General features: G+C 44.7%; 1 protein-coding gene across 1 annotated transcript in view; it reads right to left on the minus strand.

Moving 5' to 3' along the window:
- Itpr2 (inositol 1,4,5-trisphosphate receptor type 2) overlaps nt 1-16,098 on the minus strand; it is a 429,229-nt gene that overhangs the window by 287,439 nt on the left and 125,692 nt on the right. The window contains exons 14-20 of the mRNA XM_059256359.1: nt 15,815-15,956; nt 12,803-12,964; nt 5,689-5,861; nt 3,657-3,776; nt 3,385-3,570; nt 2,101-2,352; nt 208-352 (exon numbers count right to left, since the gene is read on the minus strand). Of these exons, the coding sequence (XP_059112342.1) occupies nt 208-352; nt 2,101-2,352; nt 3,385-3,570; nt 3,657-3,776; nt 5,689-5,861; nt 12,803-12,964; nt 15,815-15,956 (1,180 nt within the window). The remainder of the gene's footprint in view (nt 1-207; nt 353-2,100; nt 2,353-3,384; nt 3,571-3,656; nt 3,777-5,688; nt 5,862-12,802; nt 12,965-15,814; nt 15,957-16,098) is intronic.

The raw sequence follows: 16,098 nt of genomic DNA on the forward strand, positions 1-16,098 counted from the left end.
TCGTGCCATGAGCAGCTAAAATGCCTCAAGTGGAGTTGGAGAGACGGCTCAGTGGTTGAGAGCACTTGCTGCTCTTCCTGAGGACCTGGGTTTGGTTCCCAACACCAGCATGGCTCTCAATCATCTGGTTCAAGGGGATTTGACACCCTCTTCTGACCACTGTGGGCAACAGGCACGAAGAAAATAAACTGAAAATTTTTTAAATACCTCAAATGTCAGCTTATTTTTCTCTTTGTCTCCAAAGGGAAATGGCTGATTTACAACTTCTTTCAAATATTCTTCAACAAATTCCATCGTGAGGGCAAATTTCCTCTTCATGTCATTTCTGGAAGAGTCTGTGGTAGAGTCATACCTGGACAGATAACACAAGAGCAAGTTAAGCTGATGAGAAACATGGAGAAGTGGGGTGTTATCTGACTCCTAGAGTGCATTGCCTTGGACACGTCAGTCAACCTCTTGGGGTACACATGGCATCTGTGACACGGGCCATTGCGAACTGAGATGGAACAAGCAAGGTGGAGTCTGCCAGTCACCACACACTCAGCAAGCTGTGACTGTTACAGTTATTTACATGTTTCTTGCTAGAGAGCTATCATGTTGCCCTGGGGGGGGGGGGGGGGTATTGATGTGGGATGTCTTCCTGTACGCTGTGAATATGTGTTGCTTCCCATTGGTTAATAAATAAAGCTGCTTTGGCCGATGGCTCAGGCTTATTACTAGCTAGCTCTTACAACTTAAATTAACTCGTTTCTATTTATCTATATTTTGCCACGTGGCTGTGGCATTACCGATCTGCTGGCATCTTGCTCCTTGGGCAGCTGGATGGCGTCTGCCCTGACTCTGCCCTTCTTCTCCCTCTATCTCTGCTTGGATTTCCCACCTGGCTCTTATCCTGCCTTGCCATAGGCCAGGCATAGAGCTTTATTTATTAACCAATGGGAGCAACACATATTCACAGCGTACAGAAAGACATCCCACATTAGGATAGCTTATTGACTCTTCCCAAATGAACATCGTGAATGGAAAATGCACAAATCCCTTCCTGTGTTTTTCATTTCAAAATTGAAGACACTTGACTTTGTTTTCATCTGCTGAATTTAAACGTCCTGAGAAATGCATCTGTAACAGCTCATTTTCACTGTCAATGTGGCAGGACCTCAAATCCTTTAGAAAACATGCCTCTGGGCACATCTGTGAGGATGTTTCCAGAATCAATTAACTGGAGAGGGAAGGTCCACTTTGAGTGTGGAGACCATTACTGAATAAAGAGAGAAAAAATGAGAGGCAAGATCTCTGCCTCCTGAGTGAATATTCAAGGTGACGCTGCCCCGAGGTCCTGGCAGTTTTCTCTGTCATTGTGGACTGCTCCCTCAAACTGTGAAGTGCAATAAATCTTGCCCTCTGTAGCTGTTTCTCATCAGCTATGAGAAAAGTAATGAATACGATGTACTGGATAGTTTTATGTCACCTTGACACAAGCTAACGTCATCAGAGAGGAGGGACCCTCAATGAGAAAATGTCTCCATAAGAACCATCTGTAGACAAGACTGTGCTGTAGGGCATTCTCTTAGTTAGTGATTAATGGGGCGGGGGGAGCCCACTGGCCATTGTGGGTGTTGCCAACCCTGGGCAGGTGGTCCTGGGATCTTTAAGAAATCAGGTTGAGCAAGTCATGGAGAACAAGCCAGTAAGCAGCTCCCCTCCATGACCTCTGCATCAGCTCCTGCCTCCAGGTTTCCTGCCCTGCTTGAGTTCCTGTCCTGCCTGACTTCCTTCAATGATGAAGATGATGTAGAAGCAAAAGCCAAATAAACCCTTCCCTCCCCAAGTTACTTTGGTCATGGTATTTCATCACAGCAATAGTAACCCTAACTGGGGCTAGAGAGATGGCTCAGTGGTTAAGAGCACTGATTGCTCTTTTAGAGGACCTAGGTTCAATTCCCAGCACCCACATGGCAGCTCACAACTGTAACTCCAAGGTCTGACACCCTCAAACAGACATACATGCAGTCAAAACACTAATGCACATAACATAAAATAAATAAATTACTTTTTAAAAAAATAGTAACCCTAACCAAGACATACAGTTTCCAAACATACTCATGAATCGTGATCTTTGTGGGGATTTCGGTCCAGAGCCGGGCATAGCGAACAGGCACCACAGACTCCTGGGGGTCCCGGTCAACGTGCATGTGGAGCATGAGTCGACAGAAAGAAGCTCGGAGGTCAAAGGGCAGGCTCTCATCAGACACACAGCGAAGGATCAGGTCTACAGACAGTTGTGTTGAAATCTGGTTGATGGCCAGATACTGGCGGTCCAAACACATCCTCGCGAAGAGGTTTAGTTGGTACCTGAAAGTATGAGATGTGTTACATTATTCCTCTTGCCTCTGTCAAGGCCCTAAACAACAAAGCACAGCCATCTGCTGGCTGTGCACATGCATTCATCAGCACTTACAGCACTGAGCCCAACTCTTTCATACTGGACAAAGGAGAGCAGAGGTCTAACACTCTGTCCCTGTCACTAAGGCTCCTCTCACGGCCAGGATCTCAGTCCTAACATCAAGTGCACCAAACCTGGAATGGACGATGAGTCACAGGAAGACACCTCTCTCCACCTTCCCAGCCTCTGCTGGGGCGAGGGTGGGGACCCCCAGTATCTACACTGATTTTGTCCCACCTGGTTCACAGAGCAAACAGGATCGGTCCCAGTGGTGCTACTACAGGGTTCTTGAGGGGGAAGGAGGCCATCCACACACCACACATCACCATGTGGAGGTCAGAGGGCAGCACTTGGGAGCTGGTTCCCCTTCCCCCATTAGTTCCAGGGATCAAATTCAGGTTGTCAGGCTTGTATGACAAGCATTTCTACCCACTGAGCCATCTTGCCAGCCCCCCAGTTACGTTACTGATCCCAACATACTGACCCCTGGGAACCACCTCTCCTGTTCTTGCTAGTGAACACAGGTGACCTTTCAGAACTACAGACCCCTCCACCTCTCCAGCCCCAAAGTGCACATGCTCACAAGATTCCATCTTAACCCACTGCCACTTTGTGTGAGGCCACCCCTGCAACCAGATCTATCTCACCCAGCTCCTCTTCCCCATCAGTCCACAGTCAAGGTCTCATTGCTGCTCATCCTCACCTACATCCCACCAGTAACAGGAAGAAACGCCTTCCTGACAAAAGTCCCAACCTCATCAGAGAATGCAAGAAGAATACACATACATTAGCTTTCATTTTGATATCTTTAGGTGGTCCTGACCATTTCAGCTCCCCTCTCTGAGTTTTAAATGCCCTCTGACTGTATCTCTAGTTCTTAGAAGTTTTTGGGAATCGGCTCCCTGTGAATATTCGATGTGGAGTGTGAGTGCCCCCAGTACCTGTAGTAAGTAAGAACTTCTAGGTCAGCTTTGGTGCCTTCCTTGGCTTCCTGGGCGAGGTGCCTGATGGCCTTGCCATGAGGCTCCTTGTTGCTGTCAATCCAGTAAAGCCAAACTTCCTCATCATCAATGTCATCAGGAAGGATGGAGCTCTCCATGGGGTTTTCCACTTGCATGGACACCAGCCTTGAAACCAATGACACACAAAATCTATTAAGAAGCACACATACAGTAAGGGCTATTCCGAAAGACACCTCCATGGGGCAACTTACTTTGTCTGAATGAGGATGTCCGCATTGCCAGGACTCAGCATGAATTTGCAGATGAGTTCCTGAGTGATGGGGATGGCAGTGCTGTTGGACACACAGAGATCAGACAAATAGTCTAGAAACCTAGGAAGAGAAAAGTGAACATGAAGAAAAAGCATTTTATTTTTATATTTAACAGAATATCTTTTAGTGATTCTTCAACAATTTCATTATTGTAAACAAAGTATCTTGAGTGTATCCACTCATTAATTTAAAAAAAAAAATGTTTAATTATTAGAGTGTGTGCATGGCCAGACATGGGCTCTGGCAAGCCATGGTGTGTGCGGAGGTCAGAGGACAACTTTCGGCAGTCAGCTCTGTCCTTCCATCTTGAGGCAAGGTCTCCTGCTTCTGCCGCACGGTGCTGACCAGTCCACAGACTTCTGGCTGACCGTCCCGCCTCCACCTCCATCTCACGGTGGGAATGCTAGATCACAGACGTGAGCCAAGTGTCCCTGCACCCAGCTCTTCTCCTGGAGATCTGGGAACTGAAGTTGGGCCATCAGGCTCCACTGGCAAATGCTTTCACCTACTGCACCATCTCGCCAGCCCAACAAAGCATTTTAATAAAATCATCACAACAAAAACATAATTTGGAATTTAATAAAAGAAGCTTGTTTTGATGCTGTTTTAATATTGTTTCAATGCAGTGTTTTTCTGTGTGCTGTTCATCTACTGCATCATTAAAAGCAAATTAAACAATTCTTTCTATTACATAAAAGCCTTGTGTAGAATGGGTATGTTTACTTCTATTTTTTAGATTATGTTCATCCATTAGCACAATGACTCATGTTAGGAAAATCATTTATCTTCCCTCAAGTGAGTGTCTCCAAAACGAAGTATCAACAAAAAAGCAAAACCAAGTGAGTATGTAACAGGGTTAGGATGCACACTTCGGGAGAGGCATGGAGTGAGAAGAGAAAATGCAAACCCTCAGGCCTGGCACCCCCTTCCTGACGGGGGTGCTCACTAGCATGTGGCTTGTCCTTCATCTTTTCCTTCCTAGAGTGCAGGTAAAAGCTCAGTAGCCTCCAAGTGTAGTGGTCACTTGTGTCATCCAAGCACTTGGAAGTCTGAGGCAGGAGGATTGCCTCAAGGGGAAGGTCAACCTGGTCTACATAGTGAGCTCCAGGCCAGCTTGGCCTACAGTTGTCAGAGGCCCTAGGTTCAATTCCTAGTAGCAAAAAAGAAATAGATAATAAGTCATTCACTTAATTTTATTAAAATCTAGATAACAATGCACGACACTTACCTCATGAGAAGGAGCTGCATAATATTTAAATGAGGCGCCCATCAGAAGTGCCCAGCTTTTTGACAACACAACATGGTGCCATGGCCCATAAATGTGCTGATCATCATCCAAAGCTCTCCTAGGACACATGTGGCCCACAGCTGGCCCCGGGTGAGTCTATGGGAACACATTCTGGGTTTTCTGTGGCTTCCTTTTGCAGTGCTGGGGACTAAACCTTGAGCCTCACAGTCCCCCACTGGGTTAACTCCTCAACTGTTTTTTAAATTTATTTTGCTACAGGGCCTACTAAGTTACCCACGCTTTCCTTAACTCGCTGTTGTAACCCAATTCCTAGTCTTGTAATCCTCCTGTCTCAGCCTTCTGAGCAGCTGGGATTACAGGCGTGAAATACATGAATATATTTTGAAAGGCCATATAGAAGTAAATGAGTACATTTAAAAGTCAGTCTAGGGCTGGGGTACAGTGCAGCAGCCAATCACTTTCCTGGCATGTGTGAGCCTTAGGTTAGATTTCCCCAGCACCAGAAAGACAAGTCAACAGTGTCTCCAAAGGGCTCCCATCACCTAAGAAGCAGAATTAGCTTCTGTTTACACCATTAGCACAGAAATAAATGCATTGTCTGCCCATCAACAGTCAGTGCTACAATAAGTGCTCAACTTTTTAAACTTAATAAAAAAAACAATACTCTTCCATCCCCGCCAGAGCAGAGCTTGGCTATGGCCCCACAATCCAACCAGAGCAGACCTCGGCTCCCGGTTCCTCCTGAGCAGGCTGACGAAGGTCTCAATTTCTTTTGCCGTGATGTGCTTCTCCAGGAGTTTACGGTTGTTGTGTAACAAGGCTGTGATTGTATCTTCTGCCAAGATATCATAGCCAATCTGGGACTGCATGATGCAGAAGTTCTTGGCGATGTACTCCTGTGGAGAGAGAGAGACATTAGCACAGGCAGGAGCTGCCTGGAAGTGGCAGACCCCCTGGGAGGCAGCAACTTGGAGCAGCTGAGTCAGGAAAACTCAGTGAGAGTTTGTCAGAAGAAAAACAAGTAAATAATGCTTCAATAAAGAGAATTTCTGGAGAAAAGAAAAGGTATCCACTGTCTTCATAATTCAAACTGTAACCAAGGGCTGGGGGTGGAGTTTTGTGGGAGATCACTTACCTAGCATGTAAAAGGCTCAAGATTCCATCCTCAGTCCCACAAATAACTACTAATTAATTAAAGCTATGTCATTAATCATTGTTTTTTAAATGGGTACTGACACTCTTGTAAGTGAGCAAAGCAAATCTAAATTTAGTTTTTATGCCTTGGTGACTTAGAATTTCACCAGCCTGCAAGGGGCCCTCTGACTCTCACCAGAAGTTATAACTATCAATTTCCAGTAAAATAACAATAATTTTAAAAAGCACGTGACTGCCTGATGCCTCACTCCTGGAACTTGAGATCGGTGCAGCCATCTGAATGTCCTGCATGGACTCCAGGTTGGTTTGTTTTCCTCAGACTGACACTAGAATGACCAACAAGATCTTCTCTGATAAATAATATCAAAAACTTAGCACACTTATCCGTAGGGAGCAATCAAAAAGGACCACATAATAGCTCGAGTTATTCGTTAGATCCAACCATGCAATAACTATTTTGTGATGGCTTCTAAAGTTCTGGGCACCCTGTGGGAGGCTATGAGTGTGGCTATACATGAGAAAGGTCTCTCTGGAGATCACACCAGGAGACCAAAGAGAGCAGATGAGCAGACAACATGCTTTCACACGTGGGTGAGTGAAAGGAAACACAGAAGACAAGAGGCAGCCGCAGGTGAGTGGCTGGAAAACCAGTGACATGCAAGTAAGAATGAAGGACAGAAGGACGGCAGTCGTGGGAGCACCAGGAGCGGCGTGCCGGGCAATGAGCGGCACCTGTGAAGCTCCTGTGGTACCAGGCACACACACGGTGCACACACACGGTGCACATACACACAGGCAGGGGAAACACTCATACGCATAAAATAAATATTTTTAATTGTATAAGAGAGAGTCAGCTTGGTTAGGTGATAATTTCTTTATTTAAAATAGAGTCCTTGTGAGTGGTGGCAAAGGACAAACTGTTATTCTAACAGTGAGAGGGAGGACACTGCCAGGAGTTTCAGTTATGCCCTATTTAGTCGGCTCCTTATTCTGTTTTTAATACTTGTTATTTGTGTGGGCATGTGCACCACAAGCATGCAGTACCCACAGATGCCAGAAGAAGGCGTCAAATACCCTGGAACTGGAGTTACAGGTACTTGTGAGGCCCAATGTGGGTGCTGGGAACTGAACCCAGGCCCTCTGGAAGAGAAGTCAGGACTCAGAACTGCTGAGCCATCTCTCCAGCCCTGTTCCTTGTCCCTCGTTCTCACTTTCCTACCCCCCAAACCACAGTCACTTGTTCTCACATTCTGTGTGTCAGCCACACATAGCACCTTAGAGCTAAGGAATGTAACCCCTTCAGTGATCAAATGTTTTCTCTTCTGGGGGTTTCTCCTTGGGAATGCACCTCTGTTCCTATGAGACAATTTATTGATCAGAAAGTGGTTTTTGCCTTGAGCAAAATTTACCGGAACATATCTAGTCCTTGAAAATGATATTGATTACACACATCTAATTATAATCTAGGCATCGTTTTTTGTGGCCTTTCAGAATGATGTCTTGCTATTGGGTAGCCTATTAACTAAAGTAAAAGTCCTCTGCAGTGTATCACTTTAAAGCTATAGATTGATTTACACACTTTTATGACCACCAGAATCATACTCTGGTGTGAGGCAAGCTTCCAAGATGTTGATAAATAATTAAATGAAATTACAGGTGCTACTGAGTTCTCTAAATAGTAATAAACCCAAATACAACATTAAAGACTGGGTTACCACTAAATCACACATGAACTCTTTATTAGTGTGTTAAATGCAAGTGGAGACAATGGAAAATTAGATAATCAAAGCAAAAAGTAAAGCTTTTCTGCCTACATTTTAAATTCTTTTCCCATAAACCATCAGAAAGCTATTTGTAGTAGTTGAAGGAATAGCTTACTGAGGCTCATCGTTCAAGGGGTAGAGTTGGCTGTGGTCAGGAAGCCAGGGCAGAAGGAGGTAAGCTGGCCACATAGGACTCAGTCAGGAAGTGGGGGATGCTGGTGCTCAGCTCACTTTCTCCTTTTTATTTAGTCCAGGGCCCAGCTCATGGGATGGTGCTGCCCACATTCAAGGTCTTCTATCTTCAGTTAAGACCTAGAAACACCCTCACAGACATGCCCTCAGGTGAGTCTCTTCAGTGATGTTACTCTGGCCCAGCTTGAGAGAAGACCATCTTTACACTGCCTCTTGTTTAATGCAAAGCATACTTAGTATTTATTTTTTACAGTTTCATACATGTATATAGTATATTGTGATCATATGTGCCCTCCATTACCCTCTCTAATTTGCCTCTCACTCCTGCAGACTCCTGTTCTTCTATCGAAGAATATTATTTTAAGATGTGTTACATTTGTTTGTGCTGTGGAACATTTGTTTTTAGGATGCAAAGATGTGTTGCATTCTTTTATGTTGCATTTGTTTAACTCTGTGAAGCTGTGTTCCTGTGCCTGTCTAAAACACCTGATCGGCCTGATAAAGATCTGAACAGCCAATAGCAAGGCAGGAGAAAGGATAGGAGGGGATGGCAGGCAGAGAAGATAAATAGGAGAAATCTGGGAGGAAAAGAGAAAACATTGAGGAACAAGAGAGGAAGGAGGAGGACTTCAGGGGCCAGCCGCCCAGCCACCCAGCCACCCAGCCACCCAGCCGCCCAGCCGCCCAGCCACCCAGCCACACAGGCAGACACGGGGTAAAAGAGAAAGTAAGATATACAGAAGAAAGAGAAAGGCAAAAGCCCAGAGGCAAAAGGTAGATGGGATAATTTAAGTTAAGAAAAGCTGGCTAGAAACAAGCCAAACCAAGGACAGGCATTTATAATTAAGAATAAGCCTCCACCAGGTAGTGATGGCACATGCCTTACATCCCAGCACTTGGGAGGCAGAGGTATTCGGGTCTCTGAGTTCAAGGCCAGCCTGGTCTACAGAGGGTGTTCCAAGAGAGCCAGAGCTGCATAAAGAAACCCTGTCTCAAAAAACCTAAATAAATAAATAAATAGATCAATAAATACCGGAATAAGCCTCCATGTGTGTTTTATTTGGGAGCTGGGAGGTGGCCCCAAAAGAGCAAAAACAACCAAGAACATTTTGGCATTCCAACATGGGGCCATAGAAAGCTGAACATCTTCCTCCCAATTAGGCCTGTCTTTTTTGTTTTGTTTTGTTTTGTGCTGTGGATCTCGTTCTGTATAAATAAAACACTGATTGGCCAGTGGCCAGGCAGGAAGTATAGGCGGGACAAGGAGAGAGGAGAATTCTGGGAAGTGGAAGGCTGAATGGGAGACACTGCCAGCCGCCGCCATGACCAGCAGCATGTGAAGATGCCAGTAAGCCACGAGCCATGTGGCAAAGTATAGATTTATGTAAATGGGTTAATTTAAGCTGTAAGAACAGTTAGCAAGAAGCCTGCCACGGCCATACAGTTTGTAAGCAATATAAGTCTCTGTGTTTACTTGGTTGGGTCTGAGCGGCTGTGGGACTGGCAGATGAGAGAGATTTGTCCTGACTGTGGGCCAGGCAGGACTGGAGAAAACTCCAGCTACAGTTTTGTTTTTGAGACAGGGTTTCTCTGTTGAGCATGTCTTTTTGTTTATTTGTTTGTTTGTTTGGTTGGTTTGGTTTGGTTTGGTTGAGACAGGGTGTCTCTGTGGAGGCCTGTCCTTTTGTATGCTCTGGCTGTAGGCAGGTAACCACAGCTGCTGTGTGCTCACGAATTCAACATCATGTCCTATCCAGAAGACAGCAGTTCTCAGGGCTCCTCCACCAGCTTCTAGCTCTTACAATCTTCCCACCCCTGTTCTGAAATGGGTCTTTGGGGATGATAGAGATGACCCCATTTGGGCCTGAGCAAATGCACACATATTTAATTCAACAGAACAGAAAAAAAGAGGTTCCAGCCATGGCTTAGAGTCAATGAGATTCTGCAGGGACTTGACTCTCAGTAAGCACCCAGGAGTCCTTGTTTCTTGGTCAGATCAGTGACTTACCTCTTGAGAGGAGAGGAGGGGAGGGGAGGGGAAGAGAAGGGAGAGGAGTGGAAAGGAAGGAAAGAGTAGATCACCCACAGTGGCACACTGCAGGGAATCTAGAGAGCATGTAAATATCTACCCAGACAGGTGACTGTATGTGTGCATGTATGTGCACATGCTCAAATGTGTTTGCTTGGCAGGAAAATGAATGTTTTCAGGGCAGACCCCCACCCTGTGCTCTGAGCCCCAGGTGCCAGATGTGTGCCAGCCACTGTCTTATGCTGTCACCACCACAGAGTCACCTGATGCCAGGCCTTCCTTGCCATGATGCCCTCAAACTGAGCCCAGATAAACAGCTCCCTTCTGTGGCTCCTTGACAGGCTTTGATCAGAGCCACAAGAAAAGTAACTAGTTCAGGGGACCCAAGAAGAGGAGTGGGGAGGAGTGAAACCTGCCGAGCTGCCTCTCCACTGACCCTGTGCTCAGCCAGGCAGGTGCTGTGCAGGATGTCTCCAGTGCTACATCCCGAATGCCTGAATAGAGTTCTGGATCTATGTCCTTTCCTGGGGAGACAGGAACGCCACTCTCCACACTGCCATCCTACTGGGATGTAGTGAAACTGCAAATATGACCCCAGCAGCAGCATTTCAACCAGAAAGAACTAGGTTCATCACTAAGATGTATTAGAGATGCCTATTATATATTATATGGCAGGTACCTAAATACATGATATGCTTAAGGGCCTGTTTAAACTGTCAGTTTGTTCCTGTTTCTTGACATATTATTTATTATCTAGCTAATCTGTCTACATATTCTTTTTCAACCTTTCTTAATCTGAAGCTGAATTCCAAAGCCAACATATTTTAACACATTCTTCATGAAGAAAAAAAAAATGTTTTGTGCCAAAACACTTTCAAGCTCTCGGGAAATAACTCAAAACCTGGGTTTATACACTGGGTCTATTCTTAAAACTACAGCCTGGCAGCTGAGGGTATAGCCAAGTCATAGTGCCCAGCTGGTGCCAAGTTTGTTTCCCCAATGCGAAAGAAAGAAAGAAAGAAAGAAAGAAAGAAAGAAAGAAAGAAAGAAAGAAAGAAAGAAAGAAAGAAAAAGAAAGGGAAAACAAACAAAAAACACTAAGTTTGAGTGTCTCCCTTGGCTTCTCAGTCTCTGTCCCTTATCTTAACTCAATACTATTTAAACTGAGTTGATTTGTGAAAACCGTTAAGCTTGAAACAAAGTGAGTGCATGCTGAGTGTTGCTCGCTTGCCTCTAACACCATCCACCTCCTCATCAGTCACCTTGAGCCCTGAATCTCAGGTCCTTCCTCCCAGTCCTCTCTCAAGCCATATGCCCTCATGAACTAAACTCAGCAACTGGTGGCACACACCTTTAATCCCAGCACTTGAGATGCAGAGGCAGGCAGAACTCTGAGTTCAAGGCCAGCCTGGTCTACAGAACAAGTTCTAGGACAACCAGGGCTACACAGAGAAACACTGCTCAAAAGAACAAACAACAACAACAACGAAGAACAAAAACCACCAGCTATACACAGATCCTTCTACTAGATAAGAAATACATGAATAAAATGCCAGGTGATCAATAATGTAGCTTCATGTCAAACATTTGCATTATTAAACCCAATGCAAAATATTACAGATTTTTAAAGATTGTATTTTGTGTGTGTTTGTGTTTTGCCTGCATGTATGTATGTACACCCATGTGACTTCAGTGCCAACAAAGGCCAGAAGAAAGGGACATTGGATCCCCGGGGGCCTGGAGTTACAGCAGGACATTGAACTGCGTGTGAGTGCTGAGAATTGAACCCAGGTCCTCTGGAAGAGAAGCCAGTGTGCTTACCACTGAGACATCTCTCCAGACTCTATTACATATTTTTAAGACAAAGTGAGACTTGAAATAATTTCACTAGCAGATTACAGCTTTCGGCTAATCCCTAGACCAACACAAGCCACGCCCGTCCTCCACAGCTCAGGCTGCCCTAGGACCATGGCAGCCTTTCCAAAATCCTCACTCTTTGGTCCTACCCAGTTGCATAGACACATGCGTCTGAACACTTGGTCCCCAGCAGGGGGCAGAGTTGTGGAAGGCTGAGCCTTCAGGTAGAGCCTCCCTGGAGGAAGTGGGTCACTAGGGGTGGGCCTTGAGGTTTTATAACTCAATCTGTTTGTTCTAGCTTCCTGTTCTGCCAAGAGGCCAGGGGTTGCTATGTGCTTTCCCCTCCATGATAGTCTGAACACCTTCAAACTGTGGGTCCAAAGAAGCCCTGGAGTTTCTTCTTGTCAGGAATTTGGTCACAGGGAAGAAAAGTATCCAATCTGATTATTCTGTCTACATAAAACGCCTGTTCCCCTACAATCATGCAGATGGCTCCCCAACCCCTGAGCATGTCATTCCTCTGCACACCCCACCCCACCCCTCCCCTCAGACCCTTCTGTTTCAGGTGCATGTTGGATCTTGGCCAAAAGAGATATCTTAGTAGCTGTGCTCGTAGCAAGGCTGCACCTCCCAAGAACCTGCTCAGCAGACGCTGGGACCATGCACAAGTATGCAGCATCCCTGCAAGTCTAACATTTAAGAACAAGCACCTGTTCAGCTCAACTGTCCTTACAAATGGTTCTCTGGGCTGCTCCCATAAAGCTGGTCCCTGAAAAATCCAATTTCTGCCTCCTCAGTCTACACTTTAACCAATGCCTCTGGTGCTCAGGCTCGGACCCACCTGGTTCTTCCTGTAATCCTGCTGCGAATGCCTCAGCACGCGATAGCAGAGCCGCAGCACGTACTTGTAGGGGGCATAGCGCTGGTCACCCAGGTCCTCCAGCCTCAGCATCGAGCCTTCTCCTGCCTTCTCCTTGAAAGGTGCTTTGAGGATCCCAAACACCTAGAAGAATAAAAAGATCCTTCTGCTTTGATGGACACACGTGCATGCTTTGCAACTTATTTGCAGTTTTAACAAATAGCACAGACTTAAAAGCACTGTAGAAATATGTGAGTGGAATTAGTGCAAAGGTGGAAGGTACTTAATGGTTGTTAGTCCTGAATAATAAATAACACACTGTCGAACCAAAAACCCACTGCTTACAAGAGTAACCAAAGTCAGCAAGTCCACTACATCAGTGACATGATTAATTTTATTTAGATATTGTATTTCATTAAGATGGGAAATATGAAGGTATTTGTATCAAGCTACATGGATATATTCAGATGAATTAAAATGTATTTTCTATATGCTTTTATTATTCTGTTATTTTTCTGTAATTTTCCCAAATCAAAATAATATAAAAAAAAAATGCTTACTTTTTACCTGAAACTTACATCAGGTAACAGCTTCCAAATGTCACTCTCACCTCATTTTAGGCAAAAGGAAATAACTCCAAACACATAGGCACCTAACAACAGAGATTCTAAATACATAAAACTCTTTCTCAGAGTTCATCCACTGTTCACAGTATGCAGGTAAGTGGCCGTGAGAATGAATGCATCAACATTGAAGTCTTAACAAGGAGCCGCAGAAGCAATCAGGAAGACACCCCCACCCCCACACTCCCACCCCAGCATCCCCACCCCCGCATCCCACCCTCATTCCCAGGGAGCTACATTCTTGCCTTCTGGAGAGGAACCAGCAAGCTAAGTTCTCTGTGGAGGAACGTGAGATCAAGGCCATGAGCCTTAAAACAAGAATTCAAAATGGAAAGGAATTGTCCCTTGGAGTTCATGAAATATGACAGTGTGGTTCTTTGAGGCTTTTGTGTTCTCAAAGAAGTTTCTTTTTGCAACAGGTGGAGACTTACAGAGATCCACAGATGGTCAAAATATAGACAAAGTCCCTGGGGCCCAAATCTAATGAATACATCTGCACACACCCTATATCTACGTCTCAGAAAGTCATAGAAGAGGAGGTGGAAAGATGGCAGGGCCAGAGGGGACACCGGCTGAGAGAGTGTCTTCTGTGTGCCAGGGGACCTGTACCTATGAATGCTAAACAACACAGTTGCCTCCCAGTGGCCAACACTGGACACAAATTAGCAATGCTGAATGGACTCAGCAGGTTGTATGTACACATATATGTATATACATATCATAACAATAAGGGAGAGATCATGAGTTTGGAGAAGAGAGAAGCTGGAGAGGGAGAGTGGGTCAGACATGATAAATGCAGTCAGTGTTTATGTGTGGAGTTCTTAAAAATAAAATTACTTTTAAGAAGAATTTTATGTTCCCTAAACCTTGAATTTTATATATATATTATGAGATAAAAGGTTGGACAGATCAGTTAATGTATTCATAATTCACTCAAGGTTCTAAAAGTCCCTGAAATCAAATGCTTTCTAAAAACGATTGACTGACAACAGAAAGACTTTGTCCCTTAGGCCTGTGATCTTTATTTCAGATAGGCACTGTTTTCAGACGATCTATAGATATCAATGACAATGTATCTTCAGTTTTCCTTTCCACACTCAGCACAGTGTGTTAATGCTAATTATTAATTAATGTCATGATTTTTGCGTTAAGTGTCCATATGTGGTTAATACAAAAGCTAATTATTTTAAGAAGCAAGTAAAACAATAAAAAGAACATGTAACTGCAGGAATGTCCATATGCAGGTTACTAGAAAACAAATTAATTTACTGGTATGTTATGCACTTCAGAGTTCTGTACTAAACTGCTATGCCTTCCTAGAGCAGACGGAAGCATGTGGCAAGGTTCCAAAGTCACCTGAAAATTTGTTTCTTGAGATGCTCTGACCACATCAGGTATTTTGGAGATCTGTAGTGGGTACCTCTGAACTAGCCTCAAATGGTCCCTAATTTCTGTCATCTATGTCCCTATGGAATTCTCTCTCGGCTTCTACCCAATCACACAGATATGGGATCTATAGTAATGTTTTTAAAACTCTATGGCTCATCTAGATGCCCTCTCTCCTCTCTGGAATCCCTCACTTTTCAGGGAAATGTCTGAGTTTGGAGGTTGAAGCCCATCATAAAGAGGAAGGCACAGCGGGGGCTCCAGACAGCTGCTTTCGCTGTGTCCATAGCCAAGAGCGAGAGCAACGAGTGTGGTACTTAGATCTTTCTCCATTTCCGCAGTCTGGGATCTCCACCAGGGGATCAGCCCGGCTGTAGTTAATGAGTCTTCCTACATCAACTAACCTAATCAGGACAATCCCTTACAGGCTCAGCAGCCCATCTCCCAGTGATTGTCCAGCCGTCAAGCTGCAGTTCACACTAATCATCACTGGAAGCCAACACTAACCGTCACCAGAAACCAATACTAACTGTCACCTGAAGCCAACACTAACTGTCACCAGAAACCAACACTAACCATCACCAGAAACCAACACTAACCATCACCAGAAACCAACACTAACCATCACCAGAAACCAACACTAACTGTCACCTGAAGCCAACACTAACCATCACCAGAAGCTAATACTCACCACCATCACTGGAGGCAATGCTTTGTCTTGAGGCAGACTTTATCAAACTCTATGAGCCAGCTAGGAAGTGGATCTCCTCTCAGTCCACTCTTGAGATGACAGTGGCCATGCCAAACACCTTGACAGTCCCTCTGAGAATGTCCCTGAGCAAACACCACCCACAGACACCGCCTTCACATTTAAAACTCACAGAAACTGAAATAAGTGTCGAGGTGTCACTTGTTACACAGCAAGGCATGACTGATACTGTAACTCAAAACAAAATATGCAAATTTCATTCATGAAGCCACTGACCTGTGCCAGGATGTTTTGTTCCCTCATTAGTTTTTGCCGTTCCCGATTTGGCTTGGTGATGACCACATCCAGAACATCCTGTCCATTGTTAGTCACATCTGCCACAAAGAAGATGAGGTCCTCCAACAACTTAGTTACAAACCTATCCCAAAGAAAAGATAGTGACAATTTTGGACTATTAAAAATTGTCTGAGAAACACTAAGAAAGTTAAACTATTTTTAAGAAAACATATTTAATCAACAAAATATGATATCTAATGCAATTGCTACTTATTTTGACAATA

Source organism: Peromyscus eremicus, chromosome 3, assembly GCF_949786415.1.
Source record: "Peromyscus eremicus chromosome 3, PerEre_H2_v1, whole genome shotgun sequence".
NCBI classification, from domain to species: Eukaryota; Metazoa; Chordata; class Mammalia; order Rodentia; family Cricetidae; genus Peromyscus; species Peromyscus eremicus.